This window comes from Corvus moneduloides, chromosome 1, assembly GCF_009650955.1.
Source record: "Corvus moneduloides isolate bCorMon1 chromosome 1, bCorMon1.pri, whole genome shotgun sequence".
NCBI lineage: Eukaryota > Metazoa > Chordata > Aves > Passeriformes > Corvidae > Corvus > Corvus moneduloides.
The window spans coordinates 143,939,462-143,951,849 of NC_045476.1; the positions used below are offsets into that span (position 1 = coordinate 143,939,462).

At 36.8% G+C, this 12,388-nt stretch overlaps 1 protein-coding gene across 7 annotated transcripts in view; it reads left to right on the forward strand.

The window, feature by feature from the left end:
* The window catches only part of VPS13B (vacuolar protein sorting 13 homolog B), a 436,966-nt gene that overhangs the window by 400,096 nt on the left and 24,482 nt on the right, over positions 1-12,388 (forward strand). For all 7 annotated transcript variants that reach the window (XM_032130187.1, XM_032130207.1, XM_032130170.1 and 4 more), the window contains 11 exons: positions 782-1,045; positions 1,196-1,279; positions 1,447-1,622; positions 2,096-2,266; positions 2,938-3,139; positions 4,143-4,331; positions 4,754-4,900; positions 6,138-6,409; positions 7,956-8,083; positions 8,678-8,877; positions 11,423-11,541. In XM_032130187.1, the coding sequence (XP_031986078.1) occupies positions 782-1,045; positions 1,196-1,279; positions 1,447-1,622; positions 2,096-2,266; positions 2,938-3,139; positions 4,143-4,331; positions 4,754-4,900; positions 6,138-6,409; positions 7,956-8,083; positions 8,678-8,877; positions 11,423-11,541 (1,952 nt within the window). The remainder of the gene's footprint in view (positions 1-781; positions 1,046-1,195; positions 1,280-1,446; positions 1,623-2,095; positions 2,267-2,937; positions 3,140-4,142; positions 4,332-4,753; positions 4,901-6,137; positions 6,410-7,955; positions 8,084-8,677; positions 8,878-11,422; positions 11,542-12,388) is intronic.

A 12,388-nucleotide genomic window follows, 5' to 3' on the forward strand; every position in this document is an offset into this window, starting at 1 on the left:
TGTGCTGCACAGCACAACAGCAGTAGAGCTAACCAGCCAGGAGCAGTGCCTGGTGTCACTGAAAGCCCTGCTGAGATTTCGCTTGGTGGGCTGTAGCTGTGGTGTGTGCCCTCATTCATGAAAAAAGAAATGATGATGGTTGTACAGGGATACCCATGGAATGGTGTTCCCTGGTATAGCTTGGAAAAAGTCAGATATATTTCTACAATAAACAATTCATGCGTGATGGACAGCAACAACACTGAATCTAATTTGGTCATTTTCTAGGTGGGTGCACTTAAATACGGAAACAAGTTACAGTCATTTAATGAAATTGTAAGCTTTTAAACAGCAGACATACTGTGAAAGGTCTGGATCATTGGTTTGTGACGGGAATGTGAGGTATCAGTAGCAACCTTTCTGAAGTACCTCCCTGTGACTGCTCAGAAATGTCTCGACATTCAGAGACCATCACAGAACTCTTAAAATCCAAACCAGAACTGTCAGCCATGGGCAGTACTGCTGAGTTCAGTGGGAAGGAAAGTGGATATGTCACGTGTTTCTTTCAAGCCTGGATACTGCCTTAGCAATATTTCAAGCATTTTAGTGCCTAGATTTCTATGAAATTGCACATATATTTGGCCAATAAGAATAAGGTTTTACCAGTCACTGCCTTCAGCACTGCTTGGGAAAACCTAAAGTAGGGAGATTATTCTTCTACAGGTTTTCACTCTCTAATTCAATTTTGACTCTTTTTTTCACAATTGTTTACATATGAGCTGTATTTTTTTGTGTGTTTTAGATCCTAATCTGTGGAAGACAGACAGTCTGTAGTTACCTTTCTGAAAGTATTGAACTGAAAGTGGTTCAGCATTACATTAGTCAAGATGGACAGGCTGTTGTTAAAGAACACATCAACTGCCTTGCAGCTAAGCAGAAATTGCCTTCATATATCCTAGAAAACAATGAGCTCACTGAGTTGAGCGTGAAATCTACAGGAGATGAAGACTGGTCCCAAGATGTACGTTTAAGTTCTAAACACACAGAACACAGCACTGTCATTCAGGTATGGCTAGAAATGGGTATATGGAACAGAGCACTAAAAATGTCTGAGAGAACTGAGTACTCGCATTTAGACCTCTATTTGATATAATGAAATAGTGAATGTTATCATCCTGAAATAATGTTAATGTAATGCTGATCTTTCTGCAAACAGGTACCATCTTCAAAGAGTTCAATTACATATGTGTGGTGCACAGTTTTGACTTTAGAGCCCAATTCGCATGTGCAACAGCGATTGGTAAGTACATTTAATGTCTCTGAAATCTAAATGTTTATGCCTTACATGTCATATAATAAATTAAGGTCAGAATGACCCGCTGTAAAGATTTATCAATAGTTTGTTTTGACAGTTGTAATACTGAAATAAAATCGGCTTTAAATCGGTGTATTCTTTTCTTTTTATAGATTGTTTTCAGCCCTCTTTTCATTGTAAGGAGCCATCTTCCAGACCCTATTATCATACATGTAGAGAAAAGAAGTCTGGGACTGAATGAAACACAAGTGATTCCAGGGAAAGGACAAGAGAAAGCACTGCAAAATATAGAACCGGATCTTACACACCACCTGACTTTTCAAGCCAGGTAAAATACTCATTTTCCTTGAAAATGGTTCATTTGTGTGGAAAACTATGAATAATTTGCACTTAAACTTCTTCTGCATTTTTTCCCCAAAGTATGCTGTGGCAGAACAAGCGTATGTAGCCTGAAATGATATCATAGGAAATACTAAATTTGCTATAACTATCCTAAACACACTGGCGTTTGTTTGATTAAGCAGACCACATTCTTGTGTTTTAAAAAATAAGTTCCTGAATGATCTTGAAATGTTTTTTTTGAGAATAGTGAAGAGTTTTTAGGGTCATTACAGTGTCATGACAAATGCATGCATGCCAGTAAATCCTCAGGAACTTGTTGGACATCATAACTTGATTCACCCACAATTACCTTGAGAGTGTTCTTGCTGCAGAGTACACTTGGGAAGCCTCATTAGAGAAAATTTTTATGCTAATGCTTGATCTTGTTGTGTAAGTGACTGAGTCTGTTTTCAATGACAGGGAGGAAGATGATCCATCAGAGTGTGCAGTCCCTATCTCAACTACTCTGATTAAACACATAGCGACTAAATCCCATCCAGGTGGCAATGTCGGCCAAGTGCTCTCCGAGTTCTATGGCACCGCTAGTCCTCCCCAGCCTGCATGGCCTTATAATAGGAAGGATTCAGAGAGGTAATTAATTCCTTGCTAAACCTTCTTCATGACTGTTGCATTGCATTTCCAAATAAACTGAAATCACATTCTGGAAGACTATATGTGATGAACACTGAGTATATTTTCAGCAATTACATGATTCCTGCATGCAAACTGCAGAATCTGTGGCAGGTGGGGAAAATAATGAGGTCAGCCTTAGGGCTGCCCTTGTTTACACTGAGAAGATTGCATCAGTATGTATTTTTAAAAAATGGAACAGTTTTTTTGTGAATGCACTTTCTTTACTGCAGCTCTAGAGGCTGTTGTTTATTCAGCTGCTGTTTGTTTCAGTACAGAAACAGGGAGTTGCTGTAGAAGTAGTTGTTGGGAAAAAAAGGAAGTGTGATTTGATGACTACAAAAGTCACAGGTTTAGTTCTGAAGGACAGTGGTAACTCTCTTAAAGCATTTATTAATTGACTAAATTTAGGTTGAGCTTGTGGAGTTAAAAATATGCCTTTGTAGTCTACATGTATCTAGATCTTTCTGACAGCACCTCAGTGTGTTCCAGAATGATAAGGTAAAAAGAGAAGTTTTTCTATTTCACAACCAGGAAAGCCTTGCAAATTTCTGAAAATAACACCTTATCATTTGTCATCTTGAATTCATTATTCCTTTGACTTTATGTTTTTGCTTATTTGTTTTTGACAGCAATGAACAGCTCTCCCAATGGGATAGTCCAATGCGGGTAAAGCTGTCAGTGTGGAAACCATGTGTTAAAACTCTGCTGATTGAACTCCTGCCCTGGGCATTGCTTATCAATCAGTCCAAGTGGGACCTCTGGCTGTTTGAAGGAGAGAAAATTGTTCTTCAAGTGCCTAGTGGGAAAGTAATTATACCTCCCAACTTTGAGGTAACTTTGCCATTCACATTAGCAGGCACAGTTCTGCTAAATACACTGATTCTGGAGAATGGTTATTACTCCAGATGATTCCCACTTTCCAGTCACTGTCTGTTTATCTGTTAGTCATATGGTGAGGAGTAGCAATAACAATAGGAGTTTACCACACTGACTAAGTCACTGAGTGGGTAGCACAACATACTTGGTAGCAATGTTTGAAAAACAACATCCAAAAGATGCATAGTTAAAAAGTGACTGCAAAACATTGTAGGAAGAAGGCCTTCATTTCATCAGCAGCCTTCTCCCTTTCCTCTCAGTTCAGCCAAAGAATCTGCAACATGGGTGTAGTGTAGTAGCCCACGAAAATTGCTGTAAAGGCCAAGTAAAGACTTTGGCCCCTGCTGTGCCAGCGTGTCACTTGGGAAATTGTTGACTACAGTAGCAAAGTTGACAGTGTAAAAAGAATGTTTGGTTTGAGAATGCTTTATGTTATGTTATTTCATAGCTTTTAATGTAACCAAGGAAAGTTGATAATGACATAGGATGAATTACAATGTAGGAAGATTTTTTAGAATGCCTGCCTTCCTTAATTCAGAGGTTTGTGTAACTGATCTTCCCACATATCTTGGCCATGCACATTCTCTTTTATTAAAACTCTGATATTCTTTAATATTGAAATAATTAAAATAATTTGACATAGCAGCTTGTCAATTCCAGTTATACAATCTGATACTCCCTGTTTATTTTGTCATCTCTTTTCCCCCCATGTCTGTCTGTTGATAAAGAAAAGGTCTGCCTAGTAACACATCTCAGTGTAGACTATGGCCTTGATCCCCCATGAGGGTCACTTCCTTACCCACCTTGTGGTTTCAGCTATCCTTGTACCACATAGAAAGGATCAGAGGGAGAAAGGCAGGAAATTATATTCACTGCCCACTGGAAACTGCATTTAGAAGTGTAGTAGAAGTGTATCAAATTATCAACAACTGATAATCAGTCATTTTTTCACTTGCAGGAAGCTTTTCAGGTTGGAATATACTGGGCAAACACTAACACTGTGCACAAATCAGTGGCAATTAAACTGGTTCATAATGTAACCTCCCCAAAATGGAAGGATGCCGATAATGGAGAAGTAGTAACATTGGATGAAGAAGGTTTTGTTGAAGCTGAAATTAAACTTGGTGCTTTTCCAGGTCATCAAAAGGTTAGAAGAAAATTATAATGATTTGTAACTTTATCATGTAAAAACAAAGTCATATAGCAGATAAAACAATCAAATGTATGCAGTGTGAAAGCGTCTCCCTAATTATGTTAATATATGTCCAACATAAAGAGAGTATAAACAATGTATGAAATATAATTTAAAGAAGTAGATTGCCAAAAACATACTGTGCAACCCATAAAGATAATACAATATCTCCTGGAAAAAGAATTAATGAATTCTCAATCTTGTTAGAATAACATTGACAGATGCAACTTCAAAAGTATGTGATGTGGCTCCAGTTACGAAGTGCATGAATATAGAGAGGATTGCTGTGATTAGAAAGAAAATAGTAGTTCTACTGCTACATTTTACAACCTTTTGTAGTTTTGTATGACTTCATCGCAATTTTCATTATCTTACAGTTGTGTGAATTCTGCATTTCTTCCATGGTTCGACAAGGTATACAAATTCTACAGATAGAAGATAAGACAACAATAATCAATGATACAGCATATCAAATCTATTATAGGCCACAGATTTTTATTTCCAAACCCCACTCAGGAGAAGAGGTAAAGCACTGTAGATACTCTTTTTGTTTGTTATCTGTGGAAAATGGTTGTTTACATCTGTATCTTTATTTAGATGAGCTGCATATTAGCAAAGCTTGGAACAGAAATCTTTAGACATAGTAATAAAGTAATAGTGATAAAGTAATTTATATAATTTAGAATACTGAATCCTGGGTAAATTCAACTCCAGTAATTAACTGTGATCAGAAATCTGTGCAAGCAGCAAATTCTTGCACATTGCAGAATTAGTTCTGCCTGTTCTCCATCTGTTCAGGCACTAATGGCCATTTCTGTAAAATAGGCAGCGTAATCCGTAGTAGCTGTTGAAAATGTTCTCAGAATTTTTACTGAGTTTGCGTGTAAAAGAGGTATATTGGCCTGGCAAGCTGAAAACATTTTGTTATCCTTTTGGGAAGATTCCAGTTATCTGAACAAAGCTGCAGAACTAGAGACGTGCCCAAAGTTTATGTATTTCATAAACTGCATTAAATTGTGAATATCAGTTTTCTAATAATCTCACAGAATATTTAAGGATTAGCTTGCAGGAACCAAAATGTATGCATGGTCAATATATTTTAATCAACCGTTTATACTTATTTATTGAAGATTACATTTATAGTAAAATATGTGGAAAGCATTCTCAGGGTCAAACTTACTAGAAGAGTTGGCAGATCAACAAATTTTTAAAGTTCCTCTTTCTGTATTGTTTTCCTTCTGCTTTAGTTTTCTTTACATCAGTATCTACAGTTGTGCATCACACATTTTGTGGCAGTCTTATGGGATGGGGAGTTGAGAGAATGTTGAGGCTAAAATCCAGTCTTAATTTTGTAACTATAAATGCATTTTGTTCACACAGTTGTATTACAGCAATGTAACTTGATTTTGGTACAGCTATGTTGTACTGCTGAGAGCCGACCATAGATCACAGAATTACAGAATCACAGAAAGGCTTGGGTTGAAAGAGACCTTAAAGATCATCTAGTTCCAAACCCCTCAGCATGGGCAGGGACATCTTCCACTAGACCCTGTTGCTCAGTACCCCCAGATAGCTGTGCTGCAAACCTATACCTGAAGACAGAATTTGGCCAAATAGACTTTAATTCAATGTACTTACTGCAACCTTTAGTTAGTTGTGGTCATTGGCTACTTGAGAGGGTTCTGTGCAAAATCAGCATGGATAAACTCCCTTTCAGGAGCCAGCATGCCATGCTACCACCACCTTTTTTTTTGTTTCCAGGACTTCCACTCACCTGACAGTACGGTGTTCAGCATCGGCGCAGCTGGGGCAGGCTGCAGAGAGGTGCTGAGCGCCGTGCCCTGCTGGGACCTGATGTCGGAGCTGGGTCCCTTGGCGGCCGGGGCATCTCTCGGGGACAGGCGTGTGGTGCTGAGCTTCAGTGCCGGGAGCCACGAGCTGTGGAGCCTCCCGGCCGTCGTCAGCGCGGAGTTCGCGAGGCAGAGCGTGGCGGTGCCCACGGGCACACGTGCTGAAAGTGGATTTTGTACCAGGTACTGTGCGCTGAGCACTCACCAACAGGGAACCAGGCTTGTTGCTAGAAAGCCTCAGCTAGTCAGAAACCATAAGAGATTAATGCAAAAGTCCAAGTAACACATGCCCCCATATGTAAAGGCAAGTCTTACTTTAATTTTAAAATTGTTATCTTCTGATAGTTTTGATGCTTTTATTGCAAACGGTTTAGTGATACGACCATGTGCAAGTTGTACACTTTTTATAATATATGGCCTGCTATTTTATTATGTGCATGCAAATAAGATCATGAAAAGCTTATATTGGGGAATTAAGGTTTTTTTTAACTTGTGAACAACAATTTAAGATTTCAAGGAAAGTGTTGTAATAATACAACACAAAAATTTAGGCTTTTTTTAAAAGGAGACCTATATTCTTTTAAGCGTAATAAGAGGATAAACAAGAAAAGACAAAAGGGGTGAAACTATTTTGAGATTACAGCAAGGAAAGATTTCAAGTTTTAAAGCTTGAACTGTGCAGTTGTGCATTCTACTTACAAACTTATGGATCCAGCTAGTTAAAAATAATCCAGTGACTTGTCAGATGACCAGCTTCATTTCTTGAACCTGGTATCTGAATCTATTCATGGTTATACTAGTACAAACAAGAAACAATCTGCTGAAATTAGAGAAGCTACATCAGTCTGTATTACCAGTGATGTGATCTTTCTCTTGCCTGAAGTGCTTGATATCATTCAAACCCTCTTACAGTTCCTCTGCAGATTCCAAGAGGTGTCATTGTGGATACTAAAGATTCTCATATAGACTTCAGATTTTAAAAAAATTTAATGGAAAGAGTAAGGAAAGGATTCCTTATCATTCTACCACAGAGAGAATGGCATAGAGATTCTCATGTTCCTAATAATTTTAATTTTCAGACTTCAGAGTTTTAAAAAGTCACCATGAGGTTAAGTTTTTTTAGCAATAGCCAATAAATTTGCACAAGAGGAAAGAAAGAATTTATGTTTATTCATGAAGATATTTTATGTAGCTAATGAGTAGAACTAAATTAATTTAATCTCATTTTGGAAATTGATGTAGTGATGATCCATAACATTAACATTTAAAAGAGCAGTAGCATTGTGGATCATTCCAGAGGAGCAGTCAGTTAGAGTTACATATTTATTGAAATATCTTTCATGTGTATCAGAGAAGTATCCATGCAAATTCTTCTGGAAAATTTTAAAGATTTATGTTGAAAATTTGGGCCTACAATCTCATGTTTTTAATTTAATATAAATCTCTGCTGGCTAGGGCTCTCATCTTGTAGACACACATGTTCAGTTTAACTCATGAGCACTCTCCATGAAGCAATTTCTTCTCTCACGTTTTTTAGACTATTTCCACATGTTCTTCTGTTGAAGTAGAGATATGTACTTGCCTAAATGTAGATAAGTATCTATGGACTTGGAACTTGATCATGAAGAATCTCACAGATACTAGTTTTGATTTTTTTTAATTGTTCAGGATAATATGTAAAGATTTCATTGAAAACATGCAAAATTCAATATATCTGCTTCTGTTTTAGGCCTATAGCACTGACTTACCAAGAGCATCTTGGTGTGACGTACCTAACACTTACAGAAGATCCTAGTCCTCGTATAATTATCCACAATAGGTGCTCCATTCCATTGCTTGTAAAAGAGAATTTCAAAGGTAGGTACTATGCAATAATTAGAAACAGTGCACTGTTGAAGTATATCTTATTTTACTGTATCTCCAGTCCAAAACTGAGTTCAATATGTGTTTTGGTTATAGCAAGAACTTGATGCCCTTGTAAAAGTCTGTCTCAAGGTGAGAGACTCTGGAAGCTATTGGAGCTAATAGTGAGGTCAGGAGTATGAACTTAAGTGTCTCCAGGCTTTTGAGTCTCCCTGGTTCCAGCTGTCAAGGTGACTCAGCTCAGTAGGAAATTCATAGGTAGTGGAGTTTTGTTGACATCAATTCAATCCCATGGAACATTTATATTTCCTCAGATTTGCAAATGTAACACAAAACAAATTGTTAAAATTCTGGTTACAGTAAGTTAATGTGATGATCAGCGGAACATTATTTGTGTAAAACTTAATGAAATAGAAAGAGAAAAGAAAAAAACCCAAACATACAATATTCCAACCAATAGAAAAGCAATGTTTTTATTTATTAGTAATATTTCACACAGAAACTTTCTCATTTGTGCAAGCATAGATGAGTTTTGATTTCATACAGGTTTTAGGAAGCTCTGATCTTGTATATTTTATAAAATTTCAGATACACCAAAGTTTGAAGTTTACTGTAGAAAGATTCCAGCTGAATGTTCGGTTCATCATGAACTTTACCATCAAGTCTCCAGCTATCCAGATTGCAAAACAAGAGATATATTGCCCAGTATTCTCCTGAAAGTGATGTCATCTGATGAATTAGTAAATGAATGGAGTGATTTTGTGGACATCAACAACCAAGGAACACAAGTAAATCATTATAAACCACTTCCTAGTTCACACCATAAATGGTTGTCTTCCTGACCTGCACAGTACATCAATCCTCTGCAATAAATGTATCCTTTCTGTTGGTTTAAGGGGGTTTTAACTCCTGGGAACTCTCCTGCCTAAGCCCCTTCCTGTGGAAGTTTTAGAACACAGACTATCTTCTTTACTGTCACTTCTTAAAAATAGCTAGATTGAAAAGAGAGGCTTTATAACACTGATTTTTTTTTTCACTTCTTTTGAATCAACCTGGTTTTGCCTGGAAAAATCAGGCTTGAAAATTTCTGGGCTCTGTAAGCAAAGAATGCCACAGGATCCAGGAAAACTTGGTGGCTTAATTATCAAGGGATTTTTATCTTTATATCTTGTAGGAATCATCACTGTCATTCTCCCTCTGTGTCTTTACAGAAGCTACTCACGTCTCTCTAAAACATAACAACCCCTCCCTTTTCTTTCCTTCTGTTATTTTTCTCTGAGTCTTGAGGCAAATGAAAGGTTCCTTGACTGGAGTAATTGTTTTTGATGAGAATTTTTTCCATCTTTGAAGTCATTAGTTTACATGGAATCAACATAAACTGCTTGGCTCTTTGAAAGAAATACTAGTTTCAGATGTTTTCCCTGGGCACCAATCACAAAATGCTCTTGATTATTGAGTGTTATATTATATAGCAAGTAGTTCAGTTCCATTCAGCAAGCCAGTCAAGCAATGCAAGGTTTCAAATTTCAGTCATTAATGTTATGCCAGACCAGGGTTCTTTATAAGTATCTGGCTCCTAGAAGGAATTAGATGCTAAGACAACATTTGGGGATCATTGTCTACTTGAAGAGCTCTCCAGAAAAAGTGTAGCCTTCTGTAATTGAAGTTTTAGAATGTACATGTTGAAAATTTTCCCAGGATTTCTTAGTCTGTCTTTCTCTTAGAAAACTATGAATATAAGTGAATAAGAAATATACTAATAGTGTCACATACAATTCGGTTCAGGTTGTGAAATAACTGGGATTTGGAGGATCTTAGGTAATGCGTATTTCTTTGTAGTCACACATAGGTACTTATTTTTCTATTAGAAAGTAAATTAAAAACTACTTAAAACTAATACCTTAATAAATATTGAAGTGTCTATCATCAGAATCATCTGAAATTGGAATTAAAATGACCAATCTTCAAGATCAGTGGAGGTTTATTTAGAATAATTAGAGTTTTGAAAATTCTGTAAATGTCCTTTTTTCTCCAGTTCCATGTAGGATTGTGAATCTCTTCCAGACAAACAAAGGATTAAAACTGACATGTCAAAATTAGAAATTCTCTTATATGTAATTCTCAGAAGAATAAGAAGTTTGATTAATAAAATTGAGTTATCTCTACAAAGTTATTATGACTAGTCTAAGAAGAATCAGTTTCAGTGCTGATCCTACTAAACTTCCAATTGGTTTTGCTTCTGGTGACTTCGTAACAGCAGTAAAGATTCTTCAAGACAAACAGCTGTTTATTTTACCTGTGCTAGCCCACTGTCTTGGTGTTATTTCTTGAGCTTGCATTCCTTTACGTTATAGCTTCTGTCATTGCAATCGAATAAACAATTGTGTTGATAGTAGCCTTACAAGAAAAGAGAAGCCAGCTTACTCTGACAAGGACTGCTGTGAATTTTCCAAACCTTTAAAAGACCTTAATCTTTTATATTCTATATAAAACTTGCATGGAAATCATACAGAATTAAGCTCCAAAACCGATCACTTCTTTAAGTAGGATATTCCTAAAGTCAACTTGTCCAAAATGACAGTTTGTACACCTGTAAGCAAGACACAAACCTGTTGTCAAATTCCCATTTTTCCTGCCTTTTTAGATGTTTTATGCTTTCCAATAGTTTTTTGCCATTTCCTTGTGGCGGCACCTTGCCTGTGAAGGTGTTCTCACCAGTTTAAATGGCTTAAAAATGTGTTCAGTGTTCAGTTGTTATGCAAATATTCATGGATCCAAAATGTTACTTTTCATTCTTCATGTGTTTTCTATCATGCTATCAGCAATTCATCTACCCAGCTCTGAGCTAGGGCGTAGCAACATAATGTTATTTTAGGGTTTGTTTTCGAGAGGAGAAAGTGGGATTATTTGTGTAAAACTTAATGAAATAGAAAGAGAAGAGGGAAAAACCCTAAACTTCAGCTTGGGAGCTTCAGGAACATGCCTTTCTTCTTAATCCAAAATCACAAATTAAAATTTCCTATTTATTCTTCTCATATAAACTCCACCCTCCCCAGCATATCTTGCTTATTTCTGGAGAAGTTTCTTATTAAAATGTATTCCGTTATTCAGTTGAAGGATGAGGTTCAAATTTCATCTCCTTGTACAACTGAAATACTTAAAGTAGCAGAGCAGTTATTTTCTGAATCATTGAAATCTGACTTTCTTCCTGAACAGTGTCCTGATTTAAGTAAAAGATCTCAACCAGAAGGCATTGATAGTATTAATTTAATGTATGACACTGAAAACAGTAATTTCGGTTACATTCCATGTGTTTCTAACCCTCTCCTCTAGATTGTGTTCTTAACTGGTTTCGGCTGTGTTTATGTGGACATCACCCATCACTGTGGAACAATAGTCATAACCTTGGCCCCAGAAGGAAGAGCAGGACCCGTTGATATCAACCTCAACAGGTACATAAAGTGCATAAAAGATGATAAAAAGCATTGCCAAACACTACTGTGAGGTCAGTCAGCTTTCTAAGTGTTAACTGACTTAGAAACTTTGTCTTAACTGTTTGTTTTGTTTAATACTGCTGCATGCTCTGTAGCATGTGTTTAGACCATATGGCTTTGTATATAACAGTTAAAAAGGACAATCTGACATCAAAAGTCATGTCACTTTAAGGTAAACACTAGATGACTGGTACAAAAAGAGGACCTGAGTTGTTCATTAAATAAAAAAAGACATTTTCCATAATAATTAATTTTGAGTGTGTTCATTAGTTTAAAATGTATTTAGCCAGATCCTGCCATCTGTAATCTTACAAGCTCCCAAGGAAACTTACTATGCAAGAGCTGTAGAAATAGTCTTACAGTTAGTAATTAATTGTACTTGATCATGACACCCTTCTTAGGAAGATATCCCCATTTCCATAATACACCACAATCTGGTCCTCAGCCTCATTCAAGTGCAATTGTAATACTACTTATTTTTAAGCTGCAGAATGCTTGGCCTCCAGCAATCCTGTTACAATTAGAGTGGAATTTGTTGTACTGTTTTTATTTGCATTGTAATTAAGTATTAATCCCCAGGCAAGTGGTCATCAGCAGTACCTAATAGTCCATTTGCTAGTTAAACTTAGCAATGGACAGTTCACATTGCAGGGGGAAGGCCCTCAATGGCATCAGTATGAAAATACTGCAGCAGCTTCATTGGAGGGCACTCACTGCATGTGGTATGAAGTGATTATCCATAATAGTAACCTTCTGTGAAACATCTGAGGCTGTACATGAATTATCAGAAAATTGCATTTGTTGT